Raw genomic sequence first — 27,964 nt, 5'->3', positions numbered from 1 at the left:
AAATCTGACAGTTTTCTGCAATTTTAATGACCTGTCAAATGAAGTAATGCATTTCTGTTATGGCAATTGTTCTATATAACTGAAAAATCACATTTCTCAAGTGTTATGAAGAAGATTTAAGCAACATAATTTTCAAGTTTATTGTTCTTTTTCCCAACCTGGACATTATGTGATTTTATGCTATTTAAGTTACTTTATTCCACAAATTTTCAACTTTAAATAGAACTAAGACACAGAAACATTAGGTTTCTCCTATTTGATGCTATGCTTAACGTAAGCAAAATACAGCCAGTTTTCTGGTAAATTTAATCAATAAAGATAGCCAATGTGGTTAACCCCTTAAGACAATACTTTTAAGATTTTATTTCCTTATTCTATGTTACTAACAAAACTGCCGGTCGCTAGAGGTAGTATAGATAAAATTCAGCTGTTTTCCAAGACTGCTGATTCGTCTTTCAGAAATGTAACATTGACTGTGCTTTCAAAGTTGCTTTAAAAATTATGTCACGTCTTAAGACAATGAAATGTTTATATGAGTACTTTTAGTATTATAGTGCCCATTTTTGTGTTTTTAAAAGCCCATGTTTTATATTTAAGGTGAAACATGATATTTATTTAGTTGGGATGCCAAAATCCCAGTTAGTCACCTTTGATATGAGAAAATGGGATAGAAAGATTCAAGAACTATGTTTCAGTAATTTTTAGAAAAGATGAACTGTAGAAGCAGGTGAAGGGGAAGTGAGAAAATCTGGCTACAGCCATTACATTCTGGTCTTTTTACCAAGAAAAAAATAATCTGGTTGACATGTTTTCTGATTATCATTAAATATAATTGTTTTGTACATAAGATTATGTCAGTCTACAGTAGGGCTTTGTGTACGTGGTGTTAGAATGATTGTACGTACTAATTTCCTCAGAAAGTGCTCATGGTAGTAGAGTCGGTAGTGGTTGTGATGGGAGAGCCGTCCTGAGAAATTAGGTATGTGGCAATTTGGCAGCTTCTAACTTTGTAGTTACTGGTTTAAAGTTAATATAGGTGACCTTGCTAGGCTCCTAACCATTTATACAGTATCAGTTAAAAGAAGACTGGTTGGTATTATTATAGTAAGTATGTGATTTTTATGTGATTTGTTTCTTGGGTTTTGCTATTTTATGGCTTTCTTATAAAGTAATTCATGTCTGTATAGTGTAGAGTACAATTTATAGATGAATGTGAAAGAAAATTGAAATTAAAAGATTTTTTAAAATATAGGCCATTGCTTTCAAAATTGAATTCAGTTTGAAACGGTATTTGGAAGCATCATGATTTATGTTTAAACTCATGAATTATGATTTATGTTTCAAAGTAAAACTTTCTAATGGAAATAATTTGCTAATTTTTATATTGTCACTTTGATTTTGGTGTTTATACAGATGTTATTTGTAATATCAAAGTGAGAAAGTATATCTTGTTTCCTCATGTATTTAGTAAATGGCAGGATTAATAGCTACCATATCTTTAATCTCTAATGCATTTTTGCTTAACAAAGAAATATCTATTTGATGAGGAAATGTTTTTCCTAAACTGATATCTTCTAGAAGATATATGATAATATAACTGTTTTTATTTTAAGTTCTTAGGACCTTTAGATGAAGATTTTTATGTAGAAGATTTTTACTTGTTGGAAAAGATAACATTTAGTAATTTAGGAGAGAAAATTAAAGGCATTGTTGAAAATATGGGAATCAACGCAAATAAGTGAGTATATAAGTTCTAAGAGCAATTCATTTTGGGTTTGGTATTTTGAGTCTAATGTTTTTGTTTAAGATTAGAAAATGTTTCAAATATATAGACAAGTAAAGGTATAATAAAAGGCATATGTAAAGAATATAAGGAAATAATAAAAGGCATCCATTTACTCACCAACACAAAACTGTAGATGTTAATGTTTTCTTTGCCTTGGCTCTGTCTTTCTCCTTGTTTCTTACCCATCCACCCCAGTCTCCTCCCTCCCCAAGAGGTAACCATTCTCCTAAAGGTTGTATGCATGGTTCCCATATTCGTGTTTATGCTTTTGCTTCATATGTAAATATCCATTATTGGTGTTTATTGTGTTGAAGGCTGTGACTGTTTTAGAGAAATGCTATTATACGTAGGTCTCCCTTTGCAGTCTACTTTGGTAGATTTAACCATGTTCAGATATATAAAGCCTTTCTTGAAGTATTAATTGTAACATGAAATATGGAACTCTTTCCAAAAAACTCATACACTGTTTGTCTTATCTAGCATGAGTGACTTTATTATGAAAGTTGATGCCCTTATGTCCTCTGTGCCTAAGCGTACATCTCGATATGATGTCACATTTCTTAGGGAGAATCACAGGTAAGAATGTAATCGTATCTGTTTGTGGTTTTTCTGTTAATGCATGCAATTATTTCCATTTGTTTTCAAAACATGGTAAAATTTAAGGTAGAATTAAAAGTTATTTATTAGGGAATAAATGTATTTGACAGTATTAGGAAGATAAATTCCAGTTAGTTATATATTCTAGTAAATAAAGGGTAATATATATGGAGAGAGAGGGTACGAAATTTCAAGTAAGTTAAACATGATATAATTTGTCATATTTTTAATATCTTCTATGCTTAAGATCATTTGTAATTTTTGCAGTATCTCAAGATAGTCGTAAATAATATTATCTTTATATTTTCAATGTGTAAAGTGACTGAAGAGTTCTGATTAATCAAATGTAGGGTGGCCTCTGTCACAAAGCTAAACACACATGCATGTGCAAGAGTTCAGAGGAGTGAAGGGAGGGTCCAAGCAAAGCTGAACTGTTGTAGGCCCAGCTGCTGCCTCAGGCCAGCAAGGTGAAATCAGCAGCAAGGGTGTGAGCTGCAAAATTGCTGCTGCTGCCTCTCTGTCCTCTAGATCTCCCGAGAATCTCTCTTGTTGCCTGCCCAAGCAAGAAACGTTCTGGAAAATATGATTTAGCCTGGTCGAGTTGACACATTATAAAGCTGCTGAGTGGACCAAGGGTCCGAGGATTTACTCTGTCAGGCTCCTGTGGTAGGATGGAAATAAAAGGCTGTTTAATCACTGTCATATGTGATTTCTATGCCCATATTCTCTATGAGAGTGCCTCGTTAATTGTAAAAGTAGGTAAACTGCCTTATTGAAAAATACTACTGAAGATTCCCTGAGCTCACTCAAGTGTCTTACAGTTACCACCTTTAGTAATTTTCTCTAGAAATACCATTTTTTATCTGTCAAAGAGCATTGTTTCCTATCAAGGGAAAAATAATGTTTTATAAATACGGTTAAATTTATATGTAAATTTCTACATTTAAGTCACACTCTGTTATTGAATTTTAGAAAATGTCAGTGAGCCTTTGGAAATTGATAATTAGGATAATACAGTATGCCACAGTGATGGGCAAATACTTCAGGTCACTTTACATTTGAATTTATGAATTATCAGTATTATTTCCATAGTTATATCTGTATATTTCATGAGCATATGCATATACTTCTAAAATCACATTAAAATATTTATTCACAGATTTTTAGAGAGAGAGATGTGTGTGTATACATGTATATGTATACTTAAACACAGCATTACATCTTTGCCATTCTGCTTCTATGTCTATAGGGAGTCATTTATAATTAAATATGTTAAAACACTTGTTATAAATCCATTATTTCTGTATTGATATGTTTGATCTTAATTCCAACTTTTAAAAATTTAAATTGGCTTATTAAGAAAATTTAAATTTGACAAAGTAACTTAAATTAGAAAGTTTGCAAAAGGAGAAAGAAAAGAGTAGGAGTATATTGAAATCTGGAATAAAGTGAAAAATGAGAAAAAACAGTTATATTTTTTCCCCAGCCCTGAAAGATCTCTATATTAGCCTATTCCCTTCCATTTAGACTCTGTGGATTTGACATTCTTCTAACATCTTAGACAAAGGCAAAAATAGCAATCCTAACTACTCACCCCATCATCCCAGGAACTTCCAACATTGAATGTAAGTTGTGTGAGAAACTATGAGGTCTTGAAGGAAGCCTTGCAGGCTGCGGCAATAATGACCTTCCTGTCATGAGCATACCATGAATTTGGCTCCAAGTTTTCCAGTTTATACAGTTCCCAAGTTCATGAGAGGAAGACAAACTAGGTGTTCAGGTGAAATGTAATTATTCTTAGGAGAGGGAGGACAGAGAATTTCTCCCAGGAGCCTTTATAAAGAGGATGCTATATAATGAACAGTGTTTTCAATATTCTTAAGGTAGATTACTTGACCTATTTTATAGATAGGTTAACAGTATCGTAACAAAATTCAACTCGGAGTTTTCTATTGCAACAGCCTGTTTGAAATGTGTTCAATATATCTGTAAGAGTTGATTAACTGTGTATACCTAAGCAGTTCTTCACCCTTTTTTTTTCTGACATGGGCTTTAATAATTAATTAACTGTCACTGTGCTTGACAGTATTCTTCTGGCTAATGACATGAAGTGTATCAATAGTTTTCTGGCAATTGAGTACAAATCTGTTTCCTTAAATAGGTGGTAGTTAGCATCTTGTTGTTAATATTGCATGAGAAATAGGATGTTCTGTTCTATTATTGGGTTAGTCACTGTACTACCTACTAGTGGGCTCAGGATTCTACTCAGAAAACTGTCTTGTACATGTATAATCAGATGGTGGGGACTATGGAATTCTGCTTCATACAACTTCATAGAATTAGCAGTAGTCTGGGAGAAAAAAGCAGCAGTAAACAGATGCATACTGAAGCCATAATTACATCATCTCATACAGCATACATAAAATGACCAGTTTTGAGTGGTGTTACAAAGTAGGATAGTAATTTGTAAAATTTTCACCAAGGTAACTACAGGAAGCAACAATTGTTGAAAGTCACTTTAATAGCAGAATGTCTGATTTGTGGCTCTTAGGTCTAGCAATAATTATCCATTAAGGTCTGTTGTCTGACTATGCCCCTCTTATTTTAAGATAATTAAATCGTCAACTGCATAGAAAATAAAATGTCTTGCAGTTTTGTATTCAGATGACCCGTATTTGAAGTAAGTGTTTATATTAGCTTTTTTAAAAATTGCTGAGCAATTAATCCTCTCACTGCAGAAAGCCTTTTCCTGCCAAAGAAACTAATATTCCTGTAACTACATGTGTACCTCTTGATTTGGTAACCTTTTTCCTTTGTAATATGTAAAATGTATAATTAATTCATCCTACATCTGAGAAAAATATTTCCTACATGATTGTAGTGTTAAAACAGTAATTCAGTAGAATATTCTCTGCTTGTAATCAAATATACACGGTTAACTTTTAATTATATTAAATGTAGAATTGACTGTCTCCTTCTGGCCTATTCTGTACTTTTAATCATTTTCTCATTTCCCTTTAAAAAACTAGTCCATCTTCTAATTCAGAACTTTTATCAGTGAAAGATAAAAACGGATAGGACAGAGGGAATGAGGTGAGGAGAGGAAGACTGGGATCAAAATAAAGTATGATTAATGAACTTGCCTGTTACAGTATATTGATTTTTTGAAATACTAAATTTAATAAAGTATGAATAGTTAATTTTATTCTCAAATCTAAAGAAATATATTCCACTAACACAAAAGCATCTTGGCTTTATTTTTTAAATTGTACAATCCATGAGAATTTTGAGGGCCTAAAATTATCAGAGTTTTTACACTAATGGGATCATTCTTTGAAAGGCTTTTAAAAAATCACTTCATTCATAAAACCTTACTTCATTTTCTCTCATTCTTTTCAGTTTTGTAATTTGTTGAAAACAGATTTTCAAATTTGCAAGCATTGTGTGAAATAACCAGTATTTTACAATTTTAGTGAGAAAGAAAACAATTTATAAGAATTATATAGCTAAGATCATGATTAGTTATTTGTATAAACTTAACACATCATCTTTCATCTTATTTTCTATTTTCTTAGTGTTATAAAGATGAATCCTCAAGAGAATGGTATGTTCTTCAATGTCATTGCTATTGTTGATCCATTAACAAGAGAAGCACAGAAAATGGCACAGTTATTGGTTGTAAGATAATGTAAATTAGACTAAATATTTTTGTTTTTAAATTCATAATTTTTTCAAGTCTGTTTTCAAGTATAATCAGCTGTTTGTGCTCTTGATTCTTCACCGTTTTAATAGAGTGTCATATTTCAATGTAGAAAATGAAATGATGGAGCCGTGCACAGGGTGTTGCTGTGAACTGCATTGTATTCCCCACAAAATTCATATTTCAACACATGAAATAGGTCTCAGTGAACTTTAAGCCCTAACCCCCAATGTGACTCTCTCTGGAGATAGGGCTGTAAGGGGATCATTAAGGTTAAATGAGGTTGTATGGATGAGACCCTAATCCAATAGGATTGGTGGCCTTAAAAGATGAAGAGAGGGAGACTTCACAAAGAAGAGGTTATTTGAGCACACGTGACGTGTTAGCCCCATGCAAACTAGAAAGAGAGCTCTCCCCAGAAACCAAATCAGCTGGCATCTTGATCTTGGAATTCCCAGCGTCCAGAACTGTGAGAAAGTAAATTTCTATTGTTTAAACCACTCCATCTGTGGTGTTTTGTTATATTAGCCTGAGGAGACTAATACAGGTGTCTTTCATGTGTTGTGAAGTGTGGCTTTTGGAGAAGCTGAAGCTTAAGCTTAATTGGATAAAACTTAAAGTATAATAAATAATGTTAGCCAAACAAGTGAAGCTGAGGAAAGGGGAAACATGGAGTTTGTATTCTATAGGTTTGGCCGCTGTAACAAAGGCCAAAATAACACTACTTTCAAGACTGAAGTTTCTTTCTTTCATCTCGTGGTCTAAGTGTAGGCTGCCTGGGGGTTGCTAAGGCAGCTACACAGTGTGAGGGACTCAGGCACTGCCTGTGTCATTGTTGAGCTGTCACGAAGCACCTAAGATCACCAGTCAGGCCGTAACATCATCTCTGCACTTCTGCCAGCAGGAAGGGGAGAATAAGAGCACAACCCCAAAGTTAGATGTATGCTGTCCTATCACTTCTCACTGACCAGAATGTCCCCAGGCTGGGTACACTGAATGACAAGGGAGGCTGGAAACTATGGCCACAAGTCCTGCATTAACCTGGAAATTCTTTCCCTATGAAAGAGGAAAATAAATGTGAAGAGACAGATATCAGTCTCCAAAAGGACTTATGTGGCTTACCATTTTACTTAGAATTTCAAACATTCAAATTAGAATGCAGCTTTCAGTAGTTAAATTTGAATATGCTAGTCCCATTAGAAGGCTGTATGTTTTTCTAGTGATATTGAAAATTTTACAAACTATTTTTCCTTTGGTAATTGACTTCACTTTTGAAACAGGCAAAAGTAATTAGATATTGAGTCTGGTGAAAATGTAAGTGATCAAGCATATGATTCGCTGTATATCGAAATTTCAAAATGCAATTTTTTTTATAATTTAGTGTGCACTGCCAAATCTCATTGGAAAATGAGATTCTATGAGTGGAGACAAATAATTTTGGAAAGACTTTGTCATTCTAGCTGTTCAGTTTATGAAACGAGTAGGACAAACCATAGCTTATTTACCTATTTGTTCTTTTAGCATTGGTTATACCTTCAAGTTTTTATGTCTTGAGATATACTATTCAGATTATTCTTTAGAAAGCATCACATCTGAAAGGAGTGGAGCTAGTATGATGCTTTTTAGTATGCAAAATCCCTATTCCTATGAAGAGTCATTATTCAAAAAAAAATTACTTAAATTTGTAAGTTTTTTATATAAAAGTAGAATTTAGGAGTAAGAAATATGGAATTAGCCAAAGCAGGAAGATCACTTGAGAAATTCAAGACCAGCCTGGGCAACATAGCAAGACCCTGTCTCCAAAATAAATAAATAAATAAATTAGTCAAACATGATGCTGCATACTTGTAGTCATAGTTACTACTCAGGAGGCTGAGGTGGGAGAATTGGATGAGCCCAGGAGTTTGAAGTTAACAGTGACCCATGATCACACCACTGCAGTCTAGCCTCAGCAACAGAGCAGGACTATGTCTCTTAAAAAAAAAAAAGAAAGAAAAGAAATAGGGAAATAGGGAATTATACAAAGAGATAAAATATGGAATTGCATTCCAGTTTCCATCATTGGTAATAATAGCATACTTTATTTCTGAGTCACTTTATTTCTTACTTTATAAAAGGATAATTTATTGGAAGAAATAGGTAGTTTCTCATCTAACACTTGAGAAAAACAGTGGTTCAGTGACCTCCAGAGTAGCAGATAATGATGAGTGATAGAGTAAGAATTGAAACTCAAATCTCTTAAATCCTTAGTCTTTATGTTCTAATTTCTCATCAAGCCTGTATCCTTTCTATTACATGTATTTGTTTTGTTACTTCTCCCTTTACCTATATCATTTGTTATCTAATAGCTTTTGAATCTTCACTGACATGTTACCTATGTGGAGATGGGGACTATCAAAATTAGTAATTCTTCCTCTACTTCTTATGATCCAGGGAAATGAAAAGAAAGTATTTATTTATAGGTAGCCAAGAACTTCCAAATCCCAAAAGAATCAGGATACTGCCAATGTTGTTGTAAGGTCACCACTTTGTATTTGCGGATCAAGGTCCTAGTAATTATTTTCCTTGTTCTTCAATACTAAGGAAATTTAGATACTATGAAAAAAAGTCACTTTAGGCAAAGGGCAAGCAGCATAACCCTGGGACATTGAAATCAACTGTTTGGATTAAAATTTTGCCTGTGCTGTGAGTTTCTGTGTGACCTTGAGCACATTAATGTCTCTGTACCTAAACTGCAAAAGTACTATTTTAGCAGGGCGTTGTAAGGATCAAGTGAGATAATGAACATAAAGTTTTAATATAGTACCTGGTACGTGGTAAATACATAATGAATATTAGCTATTAATATTATTTAATATCAAACATGGGAATTTCTTTCCAATAGGTACTTGGCAAGATTATCAACATGAAGATAAAGTTGTTCAGGAACTGTAGGGGCAGGCTTTCAGAAGCCCCTTTAGACAGGTGAGTCTGAGTGAACAAAATTTCATTTTGAAAAATTTGTAAATGCTGAGAAGAAAAAAAAAATCATTGTTACTGGACCTGGTTTTTTCTTTTCTTCACAAGATGCTTCACAGAAATAAGTCAGAAGGTCAGACTATTTACTAACTTTAACTGACATAAAATTGATATAAAAATTAAAATAACCTAACTCAGCAAAGTGATCTGACCTAATTACAAAATTTACATTGATTTATATTTATTCATAGGTATTTTTGGAAATGTGATTTAGGAATACCAATTTAGAAATATATCAATGGGAAATAAGGTGGAATTAAACCATTTTTGGTTTAGCAGAATTACCAAAATGATCTTTATTATATCATCACATTTACTATTTGGGGGCATTAGGATACAATTAGTTTAGAATAACCTGCCAGAGATATAAAAAAGTGTTGTTTATAATTATATACAAATATTCCCCATTAACACTCTTCTGTTGAAATAACATTCTCTCTCAAGAGGGGACAAAAATGCACCCTTTCTCTTCTTTGTGGATCAGAATCACTGTCATTCATTATGAGCCATTCTTATTGATAGGAATATTCAGTTCTCCTTCATGCGTCATTGGGCAGAAAACAGAGTATGTGCCATTGCACTAGTATAGCTTTTTAAGACTTTTTAATGTGCTCATTTCTGTATTATTTAATTATGTAATTCTAAACAAAAAATGTATGCATACACAAGACAGAAAGGTAGCATTCTGTTCATTCCTTGTTTACTTTTCAAATTGTATTTGTTACAACCGACATACTATAGATGTTGCCTTGAGCAGAACTTTTTTTTTTTTTTTTTTTTTTGTGAGACAGGTTCTCACTCCCATTGTCCAGGCTGGGGCACCACCACAGTTCACTGTAGCCTCGCCTCGACTTCTCAGGCTCAGGTGATTCTCCCACCTCAGCCTCCTGAGTAACTGGGACTACAGGTGCATGCCACCACGCACAGTTTTTTTGTTTTGTTTTGTTTTGTATTTTTGTAGAGACGGGGTCTTGCTATGTTGTCCAGGCTTGTTTTGAACTCCTGGCCTCAAGAGATACACCTGCCTTGCCCTCTCAAAGTGCTGAGATTATAGGCATGAGCCACTGTGCCCAGCCAGAGCAGGCATTTTAAACCTAAGTATTTTTAATAGTTGGAAAGCAATAAAATGGAAAATGTGGGAAATTTAAGTGAAAGTTTAGGACTTATTCATTGTCCCTCAAGACTCTTGTCCATATATCTCATTGAGTTTTTATGCTTCTCATTTATCTTTTGTATTTTAAATTTTATCACGTGCCTTTTTACATCTGAACAAAAACTTTAAATTTTTTAGCTGCTAATTGAAAGGTTTGTTAGTTCCGTGAGTACAGGATTTTTATTCACAGGAGTAGGGATCCTCTCTGTAAAACATCACATTATATAATAAAGAATAGGATTACTGAACATATAAGCAAGCATAATCTACTGGGAGGGAAAGAATTGACTTTTCTAAATGAAATAATGTACTAGAGTATACAGTTATTTTTTTATCTGGTAGTTCAACAGAATCTTATTGACTCAGTAGCATATATCAAGCAATCTAGCATACACATTTATTCCCAGGCCTTTCCTTTTAGTAAATTTATTCTTCTCAGAGATGACACAGGTTAAGGGCAGGAATCCCCTCAACTTATTACTCTTAACTGCCGTACTTCCTCAGCCTTCCTGTATTGCAGGGAAAGAATGAGGCATCTTTCTTCTTTTTTAGGTAAACATTCCCTCTCTGTTTTGATCTCATGCTTTCCTGTTTGTTCTGGATCCTTGCTATATCACATATTCTCTCTTTTGGATCTTTAATCTCTATACTAGCTTTTTTCTTTCAGTCCTTAAAGTTACTCAGTTTTTTTAAAAGTTGCTCCCTTAACTTTCTCTCCTCTAGAGTCTTTTTTTCCCTCTTCTTCATTCCTTCTTAAATTTCTTCAAAGATGGTCAGACTCTGTCTTCATATCTCATTCACTGTACCTTCCACTGCAGTTTCTCTTTAACTTTCTCTTTGCCACTGAAATTGTATTTACTAAATCACAAAGAAATTGCTCCTTACAACATTCAGAGAATACTTTTCTTTGATATTTCCACTGCAGCAGGAATTTGTTTTGAACATTTACTTCCTGACTGTATTCTCTCCTGTTTCTCCTCTTTTTATTTTCTTTGTCTATCTGCATAACATGGCTCCCAGTGATCACCAGTGCCTGGGACTCACACTCTGAAAGTTCTCCTGGAGTGAGGGCTAGACCTAGTGATTTGGCTCTCATAAAACAAAATATGGCGAAAGTGATGGAATTTCCCTTCTACAATTAGGTTATGAAAGACTGTGACTTTGTCTTGCTGACATTCTCTCTCTGTGGCTCTTCTGTGTGCTTCTCTTTTGAAGCATGTTGGAGATGCCTTTTTGGGAAGTAACTGCGAGCAGTCTGCAGACAACTACCAGCAAGGAGCTGCTGTCCTCATTCAGACAGCCCTTGAGGAACTAGATGAACCTGGAAGTAGATCCTACCCTTGTTGAGCCTGGAGAGAACTACAGCACAGCTGACACCTTGACTGCAGTCTCAAAATAGTAAAAGCCACTAGCCTTGATAGCATAACATAATAATTCTGTGCACAGTATTGAAGGATGAGGTTAAAATACAGCAAAACTGAAGTTAAGTCTAAAAGTGCTATTAAGCAGTTGCTTTCAGCTTAATCCTGTTTGTTTTTAGTTGAGCTTTTAAAAGTGGTACTAGAATTTCAGCTTGAATTTCACTTGTTTCCTACCATTTCTCTTCATATTATTAGTGGTGGTAAAAGTTAATAAAATAGCTGAAAAATAGACCATGGTCAGATTTGAAGGAGGATGCATACAAATCATAATACAATAACAGATCATAAACTCCTAGAACCTGCATAAGTCAGGTACATCTTAAAGGGATTCTAATCATGTTCATTAAGGACTAGTTAACAATGGTAGATAATATACATAGACTTAGATAGTAGTGTCAACAAAATAATGATTGTCTATTTCTTACAAGCATTAATTTTTCTGCAGTATAATGCACCTTAGTCTTTTTGATTGTAGACTTCTGGTCAGATCATTAAGCCATTTTCAATTTTAAAAATATTTTAAAAGAAAAATCTCAGTTTTGGTCACATTATGTATTTTTATGTTTTATTAACAGCTTTTACCGTTTTGTTCTGGAACCAGAACTGATGTCAGGGGCTAATGACGTTTCTTCTCTTGGACCAGTGGCAAAATTTTTGGATATTCCTGAATCACCCCTCCTAATCCTCAACATGATTACTCCAGAAGGCTGGTTGGTTGAAACAGTACACAGCAACTGTGACCTTGATAATATTCACTTAAAGGATGTAAGTTATTGCGTATAGTCATATAAAGAGAGAGAAACAGGATAAATTCTTATCAGCTATTACAATTGTAGCAAGTGAGCAATCATACTATGAATGTTAACCAGAATATTCTTTTTTATGATTCTAGGTCCTGATCCAACCTTTCCTTTGATTTTTAAGTTTTTCTAATTTCTAAACTCAGCTTCTCGAGTCTTCCAAGTTCCTAGGTGTCTTTACATTTTTTCTTTCTTTCTTTTTGCCTCAGACTACTAGCTTGCAAAGACATTTCTCTAAGATGAGCAATGTCAAAAATATGGAGAGGAACACTTGGCAACTTAGTACAAGTACTTATTTTGCTCTTCAAGTTTAGTTTTTTAACTCAGAGAGCAAATTTCACCCAAAATTGTTTTGTTGTTGGTGTTTTTTTTGTTGGTGTTTTTTTTTTTTTTTTTTTTTTGGCCTCACAGCTCATAGCCAGAGAAAGTAGTTCTAACTACATTAGGGTAGAAAGTAGGAAACAAAATTTGCGGTATACTACAGGCCAGGTATACCTGCTTCTCATCACCCCCTGTATGACCCTTGTCTAGTGAGTAGTCAGACTTCTCTTCCTCAGCTGTTGTAATTCACAGCGCAGAAAGAAAGTATTAAACTGAGTCTTTTAAACATTGAATCTAGAATGAGAAAAGGAATTCAGAAACCACAAAAAAGGGAAGCATTTTGGAAGAATTTAAGATACGTGTGGTAGTCTGTTTTCACACTGCTATAAAGAACTGTCTAAGACTGGATAATTTAAAAAGAAAAGAGGCTTAATTAACTCACAGTTTCGCATGGCTAGGGAGGCCTCCAGAAACAACCATGGCATCACGGTGGAAGGAGAAGCCAGGCACATCTCACATGACAGCAGGAGTGTGAGGGGAGTGCCACACACTTTGACACCTTCAGACCTCATGAATATTCACTACCATGAGAACAGCAAGGGGGAAATCTGCCCCCATGATCCAATCACCTCCCACCAGGGCCCTCCCCTGACACGTGGGGATTACAATTAGACATGAGATTTGGGTGGGTACACAGAGCCAAACCATATCACTTGGTATCCAGAAAATGAGGAAAAAATACTTGCTTCTCCTTATTGTCCTCCCTCTGACCTATTTCCAGCTCTTTGTGTCTGATACCTCCTGTAGAATATAGCCATTGCCTTGACTGAAGCATAAACATTTACCTGTAATAATTTGGTTAAGATTGTTTATAATGTTTATTTCTCATGCTTCTTATGCACTATCTTTTGCCTAAAGATTTTCCTTCTAGGAAAGTTTATTTTGATCCACTCGTGTGTGGATTCTGTGGGATCCTAAATCACTTTTCTGTAACATACTCCCCATCACTCCCAACTGGACCCACCTAAAAAAGAACCTAAAACTCAGTCATAACCATCTTCTAATATCAGTCCTTCAAATTTAGAGAAAAGGCAGCAAACTAATAGCATTAATGAGAAAAACTTAACAAATGAATCTTACAAGAAGTGAAAGAAAAAATCGCTGTTTTTTCCATGATCAGTCAGATCTCTTAATATAGTCTGGAATTCTTCATGAAGAGAGTGTGGCAATATACTCAATAAGGTAACTTTTAAACATGCTATCCAAAAGTGTGAAGTGTTTCTAGTGGGAGAAATTAGTACAGCTTAGGAAAGATTTTAAATTGAGTCTGCTGGTGAAAATTTCAGCAGCTATTCAACAGCTGATGGAGATTAAGTAAAACTTTTTTTTGTATTGAGTGTCAAATCTAATAGCGTCTTTTTAGAAGTTGTTCAGATGAACACTAGCTCTAACTCTGAAGTTAGAAGACTAGGATGAAGGAAAATTTCCTGTGTCTTCATAGTTTAGGTGAATAAACAAAAGGAGATTATAAATTCTAGCATCTGTAAAAGTTAACTACCCCTCAGGCTCATCTTGTTCATTGTGTGCTATACATACTTAAAATATTCTGCAACCATCCTGGAAAAATAACAAAGGCATTTGGTATAGTAGAAAGGATTTTTAGATAAAGGGGAAAAGTACGTACACTCTGGCAAAAATGAGACTAACAATGAGAGATTTACCACCATATAATACTAACTTGTGCAAATATTCCTGTTTACAACTAATTCCCAAACACTATACAAACACCTGGAAGAAACTTGATCTGGGAAAATTCTCCCTTGGCAGGACTTTGTTCACGTGATTGTCACTACATTGACATTATTGCACAACCAGCATTAATTTCATAATTAAAGGTGACAAAAATGATTAAGAAAGCTAGGCCGGGCACGGTGGCTCACGCCTGTAATCCCAGCACTTTGGGAGTCCAAAGCGGGTGGCTCATGAGATCAGGAGTTTGAGGCCAGCCTGACCAACATGGTGAAACCCCATCTCTACTAAAAATAGAAAAATTAGCCGGGCATGGTGGCACGCGAATGTAATACCAGCTACTCGGGAGGCTGAGGCAGGAGAATTGCTTGAATCCAGGAGGCAGAGGTCGCAGTGAGCCAAGATTGTGCCATGGCACTCCATCCTGGGTGACGGAGCGAGATTCTATCTCAAAAAAAAAAAAAAAAAAAAGCTAAAAGTGAGACAGTTACTTTTACCTGGAGTTCAGATGTGTTGCTCTTCTCAGCACTTATTGTTAGAACTGCATCCAAAGACTCTCTAATTATATTTTATCACAGCATATATATATATATATATATGTATGAAAGATGTCAAAATACCTGGAACAACAATGGTGGTTACCAAGGCAAGAGAAGATGCAATAAATAAAAGATTGCTAACAGGAATAGGATATGGCTCTGTTAAAATGAATTCACAGAAAAATGCATTAATCCCTCTGAAACATAAATAATTTTGGTATCAGTTTTATTGACATTTATTGATATATGCATTACAAATATAATTGTGAAGGAATTTCTGTTTGATTGCCAGAGATATGCTATAGATCCTAAATAATACTATATTATGAATTAGATGAACACTGTTCATCTTAGGCTCAGTTTATCCTCTCAGTGCATAATATATGAAATTTATATCTCCAACCATCAAACACTTACAAAATTTGGGAAAAGGTCACATTTGCAGTGAAGAGTTCTGTCCCTTCTGCAAAACTTAGAAATTTAAACAAAACCTTAACAAACTTGAATATTTATATGTCAGAAGACTTGTACTGTGGAAGTCTCCCTTAATCCACAAGGGATTTGTCTAAGATACCCCCACCCACTCAGTGGATACCTGAAACCACACATAGTACCTAACCTTATATACAGTGTTTTGTTTTTTTGTTTGTTTTTGTTTTGTTTTGTTTTGTTTTGAGGTGAAGTCTTGCTCTGTTGCCCAGGCTGGAGTGCAGTGGCGCGATCTCGGCTCATTGCAAGCTCCAGCTCACTGCAAGCTCCGTCTCCCGGGTTCATGCCATTCTCCTGTCCTAGCCCCCCAAGTAGCTGGGACTACAGGTGCCCACCGCCACGCCCGGCTAATTCTTTGTATTTTTAGTAGAGATGGGGTTTCACCGTCTTAGCCAGGATGGTCTTGATCTCCTGGCCTTGTGATCCACCCACCTCGGCCTCCCAAAGTGCTGGGATTACAGGCATGAGCCACTGCGCCCGGCCATGTTTTGTTTTTTTATATACGTACCTACCTATGATAAGAGTTAATTCATAAATTAGGCACAGTAGAGATTAACCTTAGTAGCTAATAATAAATAGAACAATTATAAAAGTAGGTCATCATCCTCTACTCTTGTGCTTTGGGGTCACTAAGTGAAATAAGGGTTCCTTGAACACAAGCACTGTCATGCGAGATTTCATTACAATACTCAGTGCACAGTTTAAAACTTATGAATTGTTTATTTCTGGAATTTTCCACTTATTTTTGGACCATGGTTGACTGAGGGTAACTGAAACTGTACAAAGAGAAACCACAGATAAAGGAAGACTACCGTACCTTATATGCCTCAAACCACCAAATTATCTAAAACTAATTCCTTAAACTTTCTCTTGGATTTTTGCCGAGTCCTGAATAGTTTCTTAAAGTTCAGATTGCACTAAAGTCATTAAGTTCAGCCTTCACCTGCGTTGAGATAAGATGCAAGAAAAGATGTACTATCATTTATCCATCTCCACTATCAGATAGCTTGTCAGAGTTCAGATCACAGATCAAGATATGTGTTATAGCTTTGCTATTAATAACTTGGGAAAATGTGTCTGCAGTTACACAAAATCACGTTCAATAGCAACAAAAATACTAGATTAATATATTTACAGACAATTGTTAACAAACCCAAATGTTAATCTTTATAATTAAACTTAACCTTTTCTTAAAGGAAGACAGCTATTCAGCTACAGAAGAACAATGCAATTAATATCGTATTAGAAAAATTAATATGTTCTATGGACACAGGGAAGGGAATATCACACACCGGGGCTGTCGTGGGGCCGGGGGGCTAGGGGAAGGGATAGCATTAGGAGAAATACCTAATGTAGATGACAGGTTGATGGGTGCAGCAAACCACCATGGCGTGTGTGTACCTATGTAACAAACCTGTGCGTTCTGCACATGTACCCCAGAATTTAAAGTATAATAAAAAAATTAATACATTCTCAAGGTTATATTTGAAAGCTACTAAATTTATGTCTGGTATCAACAACATTTAAAACAAAATAAACATGTAAAGGGAAGATGGAAACATAAGCATCAAAAAATCACTAACTTTCATATTTTTGCTAAAAATGAGCTTTGTGGCCAGGTGCAGTGGCTCACACCTATAATCTCAGCACTTTGGGAGGCCAAGATGGGCAGATCACTTGAAGTCAGGAGTTCAAGACCAGCCTGGCCCACATGGTGAAACCCCGTCTCTACTAAAAGTACAAAAAATTAGCTCAGAGTGGTGGCCTATACCTGTAATCCTAGCTACTCGGGAGACTGAGGTGGGAGAATCGCTTAAGCCCGGGAGGCAAATGTTGCAGTGAGCCGAGATCGTGCCACTGTACTCCAGCCTGGGCAACAGAGTGAGACCCTGTCTCAAACAAACAAACAAACAAACAAACAAACAAATAAATAAATAAATGAGCTTTGAAAATAGGAACTAATTTAACTTAAATCACCTCTATGAAAACTTAAAATATTCACTAGAAAGAACTCTTTGGAAAAGGGATTGGCTATGTTTTTATGTTGTGGTTTGAATAAGTCAACAGAATTGAAGTCTGTTTTATAAATATATAGGAACAAGAGAAATTTTCACATTAATATATTATAAAATTAAGAAGATACTGTTATTCACAAACTGGGTAAGTGTATTTAGACTCTTCCCTAGTATCTAATTCATAATAAAATAATTAAGCTTTACTTTATAGTCACTTTGGTGTATAGCTTCCTTGTCTGTAAAGTGAGGGTGTTGAACTACATGATCTCTACAATCTTTTTCTAATTTTTAACATTCTCATATTATTCTGAGACTATCCCATGGAAATCTTTCCAGTCAAGTAAATTGCTATAAAGACTCTGGAAATAGGTTAATAAATTATATAAAGTTTATCACTAGAATAGTAAATTCAACAACTAATTCAGAATTCAACTAAAGTTGTTGAAATAAATACTGTCTTCAAAGAAGTTACTTATTTTTTGTTCTTAAAAGCAGTAAAATAACAAGAATCAAGAAAGAAATGCTGTAAACAAATATTGTAATTATTTCTGAGATAATTGCAGTCAAGGAAAACAACTATACAATACAGAATATATCCAAATAGTCTATATCCTAAACACACTAAACAATAGTGTTGAAAACCTAATATGGTGAAATAAGATTAGATATAGGTAACATTGCTGTCTTCAATCTCAACAGAATTCTGTCTCTGAAAATCACTGTTTATTTTCATGTTTAGTTATGCTGTTCATATGAAGTAGAGAAAAAGCTTTATCTTGATAATATTTATTATAACATTTGCAATAGAGAAAAATCCAGAAACAACTGGAATGTCCAGCCATTTAAAATGATGTTTATAGAGACAGAGACATGTTCTTAGAAAACCATGTTTAATGAAAAGGCAGGTTACTTTCTTATAAAAAAATTTATAAAGACAAGAAATGGAAATCAGTGTGTTGATGTTTATATCAGTGTTTATTCTGTTGAGGTGCGTTCTGTTTTTTCTTCTTTCCACTTTGGAAGTGGAAAATTAATTTTTGTTAATTTTTTAAAATTAACTTTAAAAATATATTGATCAATTTATAATTAGTTGATTATAGACATTAATTTTTTAATTACAAGAAAGCCAATAGATAGTAAGTTAGCTTTCTTGTCAAGTCTGAAGTGGGAGCTTCAGGACAACAGCAAACTGAAGCAGATTCTTTAAGGAATTTCCCATCTAAATCTCATGTTCACGTCTTTCCTGCTTGGTTATATTGGTGCATATATCATGAGGTTCAGATAAAGCTGATGTCATGAAAAAGAAAAAGTTTATCATAAGCTTTTTGTCTTGAAGAAATCAATTCAACTCACGAATTCACTCATGTGTAAAACAAAGACTTAAAGTTACCCACCAAAATACATTGGCCAATATTAAAATAATCACATTCATTTATTTCAAAATTTTGTATTATGAGTTTTACATAACACCAAAAACAATGACATACTTCCTCCACAGAGTGAGAAAACTGTGACAGCAGAATATGAACTAGAATACTTACTACTGGAAGGACAATGCTTTGATAAAGTGACCGAACAGCCTCCTCGGGGTCTGCAGTTCACACTAGGCACAAAAAATAAACCTGTTGTGGTTGATACAATAATGATGGCCAATCATGTAAGTATTATTTGATGATATTTAATTTGATGTTTTGGTGAAATTCTCTGTTTTCCTAAGAGTAAAATGAAATAATCTTTATTCTGCTGTTGCTGAACAGTTTGCAGAAAACAAAATTGAATCTTTGAATAAGATAAAACAAAAATGGGGAAAATCATACTTTCATAATTTTTTAACAGGTTATTGTAAAATCTCTTGGAATTGATTTATAGAATTTATTCATTCTACAGTTAGTAAATACTTTCTTGGATCATTCGTGTATTCATGAGCAATTCGATGGTTTTTAGTCATATTACTCAATGATTATTTTTTTCTCATCTTAAAAGGGGTATTTTCAATTAAAAGCAAACCCAGGTGCTTGGATACTGAGGTTACACCAAGGAAAATCTGAAGATATTTATCAAATAGTTGGGTGAGTTATGCAGACTGCTTTTAAATTTTTACACATAAATACGTTTTTAGTGTAATACAACCAAGATAATCAAAACAACAATTAAAGTGTTAAGATTGGCGTGGCACAGTGGCTCAAGCCTGCAATCCCAATACTTTGGTAGGCCGAGGCAGGCAGATCACGAGGCCAGGAGTTCAAGACCTGCCTGGCCAACATGGCAAAACCCCGTCTGTACTAAAAATACAAAAATTTGCCAGGCATGGTGGCACACACCTGTAACTTCAGCTATTCAGGAGGCTGAGGCCCAAGAATTGCTCGAACCTTTGGGAGGCGGAGGTTGCAGTGAGCAGAGACCGCACCACTGCACTCCAATCCGGGACAGAGAGCAAGACTCTGTCTCAAAAAAAAAAAAAAAAAGTGATGACTGGGTTAGGTCTGAACATCAGCAAGAGGGCAAAATAGGACATTCCGGTGCTCATACCCATGCAGAAACATCAATTTGAACAACTATCCACTCCACACATGAAACTACCTTAATAAAAACTAAGGAACAAGGTGAGCTGTTACAGCGCTGCAGTGTAGCACAGAAATAAGAAAGACACATTGAAGAGTGTAGGATAATTTACATTACATGCATCACTCCTTCCTCCACCTGATACAGCACAGCTGGAGAGATACCCCCTTGGAGGAAGGAGAGGGAAGTGAGCAGCAGACTTTGCCTTGGACCCCAAAACCATGCTCACCCCAGTAAAACCCAAAGCCAGGTAGGCCTCACAGCCCCCACTTAATGCTGGTACCAGAAGACTGAGCTGCCAGATCCTGTAGCCCCAAGCTCCAAATCTGCCTGGTAGATTCAATTTCCAAGCCTGCCCAACCACCAGGCCTACCCCAGAAGCCCCGGGCTGTTGCCCAGCCCCAATGCCAGGCCCACCCCCACAAATTCAGGCTCTTAGACTTTTCCCTGTACCAGCATAATTGATATTTTGATCATTTAATGATAATATAGTATACGTTATATCTTACATAACAACACCATTATCCTTCGGTTATATTCAGTTTGGAATTTTTTTTTGCACAATAATTTTCCTGTTGATCAGTGAGCCATAGTAGAAAGCAGGAGTCATCACACTTTTTTGGTAAGGAGCCAAAAGTAAGTATTTTTGTTCATTTGAGAGCACATGTGGTCTTTGTCAAAATTTTTTTTAACAATTATTTTAAAGTATAAAAATCAGTTTTAGCTTAGGGCTATTAAAAAAATACACCATAAACCTGATTTGGTTTACTGGCCATAGTTTGCCAACTCTTGATAAAGTCTTTTTTATGCCCTTAATAAATATCTCTAGATTTCATTGCTTTCAATAAATACTTACTGAGCACCTTTTATTATACCACACATTGTACTCAACAAAGATAATATAGGAGTAGGGGTTACGGTATCTTTTTTCACCACTCTTTCCCCTTTATTTTATACTGTACCTAGCTCATAGTGTCAGTTAATAAATGTGCTTAATGGCTTATGCACACAGAGACAGGGATGCTTAGTTCTGTGGTAGAGGTGGGTAGGAGGAAGTCAGTATTGACATTAGAGATGATATAGTACCTCAAGAGAGTTGAAGAATTAATAGGAAGTTACTAGTCATACCATAGATGGAACATTCCAGGAAGAGGGTAGACATGCACATCTCCCATCTAAAACTCTTAGGGCCATATGTGTTTTAGAGTTTAGAAGTTTTTCGTTTGGAAAGTTAATACAGTACACATATCGTATATTATGACGTATATCCCAGCAGGATCTGAGAAAGCCCTTTATTAAACATCATTTGTATTGCAGAATGCGTTAATATTCACACTAAAAGGGTTTATGTAAATGACTGAAAAAGAGAATGAAAAGACAATCCACAGACTGGGAGAAAATCTTTGCAAAGCATATATCTGACAAAGAATTTATATACAGAATATATAAAGACTATCAGAACTCAATATGACAACAAATAACCAGATAAAAAATGTGCAAAAGTCTTGAACAGACACTCTACCAAAGAAGATATATGGATAAGTACAGAATGTATTTAACACTGTTAGTCATTAAGAAAATCTACATTAAAACCACGAGATATGCCACATATCTATTAAAATGACTAACTTTATAAAAAGAATGACAGTATCAAGTGTTGGTGAGGATATGGAGTAACAGGAGCTGTTTTTCACTTCCATTGGGTATGTAGAATGGTACAACCACTTTTGAACAATTGGACAGTTCCTAGAAACTTTAAATTTACACTTAGGCTAGGCATGGTAGTTCACACATGTAATCCTAGCACTTTGGGAGGCCAAGGTGGGAGGATTGCCTGAGCCCAGGAGTTTGAGACCAGCCTGGGCAATATAGCAAGACCTACCTCTACATAAAATCAAAAAAGTAGCCAGGCGCAGTAGCACGCGCCTGTAGTCCTAGTTACTTGGGAGGCTGAGGTGGGAGGATCAGTTGAACCCACGAGGTGGCAACTGCAGTGAGCCATGATCATGCCACTGCACTCCAGGCTGGGCAACAGAGTGAGACTCTGTCTCAAAATAAGGAGGAGGAGGAGGAAAAGGAAGGGGATGGAGAGGAAGGGGAGAAAAGGGGAGAAGAAGAATTTGCTTTCTGTGGTTTCAGTCGCCCATGGTTAACCATAGTCCAAAAATATTAAGTGGGAAATTCCAGAAATAAACAAATCCTACGTTTTAAATTATGCACTGCTGAGTAATGTGATGACTTCTCACACCATCCTGCTCTGTTCCACCTGGAAAATCATTCCTTTGTCAGGTGTCTGCCCATGAGTCACTTAGTAGCATTCTCAGTTATGAGATGAACTGTCATGCGATCACAGTGCTTATATTCAGGTAACCCTCGTTTTACTTAATGACCACAAAAGGCAAGAGTATTGTGCCTAATTTATAAATAAACCTTATCATAGACATGTATGTATAGGAAAAACATACATTTAGGGTTCAGTACCATCCATGGTTTCATACATCCAGTGGGTGTCTTCGAACCTATACCCTGTGGGTAAGTGGGGGTTGCTGTACTACTGCATGTCTCCTTTTATAAGTTACAAAACACTAGATAATACAAACTATAGTGACAGAAATCACTTGGTGCGGTGGAATAAGCAGGCAAAAATAAGGACGAGTATTGGAGATAAGCAGTTGAACAATGCTGTTTTGAGAATCCCCAGCCAAATTGAGTTCCAGTACTGGAGTGGCTAGTGACCTTGCCCTAATGAGGAATGAAAGGCAGCTGGATGTGAATGTTTACTGTGCGCCTTTCATGGGACACTTCGTTTACCTGGTGGATGGTCTAATTCATAGTTGTCTGACCCCAGACCCAGTTTCCCTCACACAGGAAACTTGTTTGTACTGACAGATGCCCGTGTGGCTCTTGTCTGACCCATGTGCAGTTTATGCTTGCCTGACCATCGCGGTGACACTGGGAACCCAACCTTGTGTTCTCCCCAGCATGCCCGAGAAAACCCGGTCTGGGATAGTCCCTGGCTCTTCCAATGGGTGGTGCAAATTTAATACACCACCACAATAAGAAATAAGTTCAAAGATTTATTACAAATCCTGGGCAGGAAGAGCTCCATCTCTAGGTCACATCAGGCAAGAATGAAGAGGAGTCAGGCAGAGAGAAAGAGAGAGCATGCATGCAACTAGCAGTATATAGAAGGGAATAGAGCATGGGTCACTTTTGGTGTGTTTGAAGGGAAGGCAGGACAACAGAAGCCCAGTTTGCTAGGCAGGAAGGGGGTACCTCTAAGTTCTTATCTTTGGCTACCAGCTGGACCCATTTGGGTATGTTGTTCTAATGCCTATGCAGCAACCTGTGCTACCTTGCTGTGTCATTCCCATTGCAAATACACAGTTCCTACCCTCCCAAAACTCATTCCAGTAGAAAAGATAGTCAAGAAAATGAGTGACTATTACATGTTCTAAGTTCTATAAAAGAGTGCTATGGTAGTATAGAAAATGAGCAAAATAGACTGTAACATTTATATTAACCCTTATAAAAGCCATGGTTTCAAGATATAATTTTAAGAAGCATTCATGTTTTGTTTCTGCTTTTTAAATTTTGTGCAAACTGCATTGCCAGGAACTCAGCATTTCTGTATCTGCCACTACCGTTTCACCATTATGTTTCACAAAGGGAAAGCCCTGTTTATGAATTGTGAGTCAAATCCCTTCTGTACCACCAACTATCTGTATGATCTTGTATAAGTTTCTTTGCTATTTGTAGTCTTTATTTCGTCATTTCAAAAGGGAATAATCCTACCTCCCTTGTGAGGTTTTGCTAAGGACTAAATGAGAACATCATTGTAGAATATTGAGTAAATGTCCATTTCCTCTCCACTTATTCCTTCTTTTACAAATACAGTTATACAATAGCACATGTATTATGTAAAACTAAAACTATACATGATTTAGGTTCTGTTTTATCTTCTTTACTATTATTTTCTATCATACACAGTTCATAAAGATGTTTTAGAGAGAAAATAGTTCTTGATATTATATTTGAAGTACCACTAACATATTAGTGCAAATTGTTTTTTCTCATTCACAGACAACTTTTGGCAGTAGAAATAACTTAAAAATTTGTTTGTATTACTTATAAACAACAAAACCATATACTTAGTCATAATTTAATTCCACATATGATTAATGTCACTAGCTATCTAAAATGGAAAAAAATACATGTTACTGTGTAATAAAAAGTCTAACGAGGTCAATATAAAATATAACAAAAACTGATGTTGTTTATCCTAATTTATGTTTTAATTCTAATTGATATTACCTTTATAATTAGGAAAAATATTCCTGAAAACCTGCTAAAAATCTAAGCTAAAATAATATTGATATGAGTTTCTAAGTTCAGATTTTAAAGCCATGACTAAATTATTTGATTTTTTTAAATTTGGCTTTCCACTTCTGAGGCATAATGTCCACAATGTGTATTTCTGTGTCTGTCAATTTTTTGGAGTCATTAACTGCAGATTATTTGTGTATACTCAGTATTGGCTGTTACTTACCTTGAATACAAAAAGTCTGAAAACTATTCTCCTTTATTTCTTTGTAGTTCTACCAAAGTTAGACAAATGCTCCTCAGATTTTCCTAATTAATTGTAGAGAATATTAGATACTTTATTTATGCACCTTCAATGCCAAATTATTGTGCTAGACTTCTCATTTGAAATCTTTACAGAAATCTTTTCTGCCAAAGTAACACTTGTAATCAATTTTAGTTTGGTACCTTTGAGACTGAACTGTTTCTCCCATGTTTTATATAGGAGGAAGGACAAAGATATCAAACAAGGCTTTCCGTTCTTTCTCCTCAGGTACTCGAGTTGGTTCACCGTAACTTTGCTGGCTCTGCAGTAGTTAAAACTCACTCTCTGTTGACTCTTAAAAGTTCTCTATTGCTGTACTTCACTCTCCTTTAGTTTCCTGGTTCTGTTGGTGTGGTCTCCTCATACCTCCTGGTTGCCATATTGGCAGGACACATGACTACCCTTTGGTAACAACAAAACCAAATCGCTCTCCTTCTTGGCTGCATCTGATCTGTGGAAATACCTAGACATCAGTTGCCCAACAAACTCTAGTTCAGACCAGTTGCAGACGCAGTAAGCACTCTCCTGACTCCTCGATTAGAGCAATAAATCAGTCCTCAAATATCCAATCCTGCTTCATGTACACTTTTAACATTCCCAGACATGAGTCCTCTGTGCATCCCAACTTCAGAATATGTATTGCAAAGTGTCTTCTCCTTAAAGTGTCTACCTTACTGAGTTTAGAATGAGAAGGCAATACTTTTTCCCCTTCCGTCCTCATAGAGTATAGTGGTGGAGACTCACAATCTGACAACAGCTCTCTGTAAGGAAACTTTTCTGCCTTCATCTCACACAATCCCTTTTCTGAACATTTTTATATGCTTAATCTCTCTGAGGGGCAATCTGCATATTGTGAGGGTATTGAGAATGGATGACTATGCATACTCACTTCGGTGTCTGGTAGCTATCTCTTGGAGTTTCAGTGGAAGCATTCTAGCATCCTTTTACCCCTACCCCCAATATTCTATTTAGTTCTTTACTATCATATTACCATTAGTTAAATGTAAATTTTAATGAATTCACTATTAATCACAGTTTTTTTATGTCTTTTAATTTTCACATTCATTTTTTGTTTAGATGGTGTCTTAGGCCATTTTTTGCTGCTGTAACAGAATACCTGTGACTGAGCAATTTATAATGTACAGAAATTTCTTGGTTCATAGTTCTGGAAGGTTGGCAAGATTGAGGGACAGCATCTGGCAGAAGCCTTCTTGCTGCATTGCCCTGTGGCAGAAGGCAGAAGGACAAGAGAGAGCAAGAGAGGGCCAAACTTGCCCTTTTGTGGTAGCACCAGTTCCACCCGATGAGGGTGGAGCCCCATCACCTATAATCACCTATTAAGGGTCCCACCTCTTAATACTGCCACAATGGCAGTACAATTTCATCATGAGTTTTGGAGGGGAGGGACATTCAAATCGTAGCAGATGGCTGACTTCCCATAGTATCATAGAAGTGTTTAACACAAGCAATTGGATGCTTTTACATTGTGTTGGGAAGGACTGGCGGAGCAAGCTCTCCAGGAGGGCTGGATCCTAGGAATGCTTGAGAACAAAGCCAAGGAACTGACCAACCAGAAAGAGCTGCTACTTTCCCATCATCAGAAGTGAGAGAAAGCTAGAAGCTGCTGCCAGCAACACATCAACTGGCCTTTGGTACCCAGAAAGCTAAGCAATTACACACTGGAACACTGAAGTAGAAAACCTCAATGTCTCCATGACTGTGCTTGACAAAAGAAGCTAGGCAAGCATCAGCACATTGCCCCGCTCACTTCTAAGTTCCAAATAACATGCAAATGTATCTATCTGTTTAGCAGAATCTAATTATCAACCAAAACCTTAGCTGCAAAAGAGTTGAGTAACAACAACAACAAAAATGGGTGTATCTTTCTAACTATTGCAGTGTATGCTAAAGGTGGGATGTTGCCTGCCATATCATAATATACACCACCTTTCCACAAATAAGTTTTTTTCAGAGACATTAGTGGTGTACCCTCAAATGTTTAAAACTTTGAGGTGGTCCTCAAAGGTTTAAAAATTTCTTTTGCAATTCTGTATGAATTATAACTTTCCTAAGTATTGAATAACAGCATTATAATTTTATTCAGAATGCTTGAAACAAGACTTCATCATTGTTTCTTACCAGTTAGTGTTTTGGATGAAAAATATGAAGCCAATCTGATTTACATTTCTTCTCTGAAAATATAAATTCTTTTTTAGAATTTCAGGAGACACATGTATGAGTGCTTTTTTTTATTAATCATGCTTTCTGACACAGTGAATTCTTTCATTTTGAAGCAAATGGCTTTTACTGAGATTCAGTATTCTTTTGAATCTCATTGAGAATATGAATTATTTGAATGCTTCCCTTTTTTCTGCATTAATGCCTTATCAATGAAGTCCATTTCCTCTGACTGCTTAGCTTGTTCCCTTCATTTAAGCTGCTCATTTTCCTCATGTATCCAGAGGTTTCAGGTGCTTAGCATTGTTGGTAAAGGTCCGATAGTACAGTGCTGAAGAGCCAGACTATCTAGACTCAATTTGGATCTAGGATAATAATTGTACTTTCCTCAAAGGATGGTTGTATATGGATTAAGTGAGTGAGCATCTATGAAGTGCTTAAAACAGTGCCTGAGGATGTGGAGAAATAGGAACACTTTTACACTGTGGGTGGGACTGTAAACTAGTTCAACCATTGTGGAAGTCAGTGTGGCGATTCCTCAGGGATCTAGAACTAGAAATACCATTTGACCCAGTCATCCCATTGCTGGGTATATACCCAAAGAATTGTAAGACATGCTGCTATAAAGACACATGCACACGTATGTTTATAGCGGCACTATTCACAATAGCAAAGACTTGGAACCAACCCAAATGTCCAACAATGATAGACTGAATTAAGAAAATGTGGCACATATACACCATGGAATACTATGCAGCCATAAAAAATGATGAGTTCATGTCCTTTGTAGGGACATGGATGAAGCTGGAAACCATTCTCAGCAAACTATCACAAGGACAAAAAAAGCAAACACCGCATGTTCTCACTTATAGGTGGAAATTAAACAATGAGAACACATGGACACAGGAAGGGGAACATCACACACCGGGGCCTGTTGTGGGGTGAGGGGAGGGGGGAGGGGGGAGGGATAGCATTAGGAGATATACCTAATGTTAAATGAAGAGTTAAT

General features: G+C 35.9%; 1 protein-coding gene across 1 annotated transcript in view; it reads left to right on the top strand.

The window, feature by feature from the left end:
* Positions 1 to 27,964, top strand: part of LOC129463719 (UDP-glucose:glycoprotein glucosyltransferase 2-like) — a 68,221-nt gene that overhangs the window by 8,611 nt on the left and 31,646 nt on the right. Inside the window, exons 4-10 of the mRNA XM_055244442.2 lie at positions 1,614 to 1,738; positions 2,267 to 2,362; positions 5,959 to 6,061; positions 8,968 to 9,047; positions 12,251 to 12,440; positions 19,087 to 19,245; positions 19,572 to 19,657. Coding sequence (XP_055100417.2) covers positions 1,614 to 1,738; positions 2,267 to 2,362; positions 5,959 to 6,061; positions 8,968 to 9,047; positions 12,251 to 12,440; positions 19,087 to 19,245; positions 19,572 to 19,657 — 839 coding nt within the window. The remainder of the gene's footprint in view (positions 1 to 1,613; positions 1,739 to 2,266; positions 2,363 to 5,958; positions 6,062 to 8,967; positions 9,048 to 12,250; positions 12,441 to 19,086; positions 19,246 to 19,571; positions 19,658 to 27,964) is intronic.

This window comes from Symphalangus syndactylus, chromosome 15, assembly GCF_028878055.3.
Source record: "Symphalangus syndactylus isolate Jambi chromosome 15, NHGRI_mSymSyn1-v2.1_pri, whole genome shotgun sequence".
Classification (NCBI taxonomy): Eukaryota; Metazoa; Chordata; class Mammalia; order Primates; family Hylobatidae; genus Symphalangus; species Symphalangus syndactylus.
Note: the sequence above shows the minus strand (reverse complement) of the source record. Positions and strands in the feature narration are given on the sequence as shown.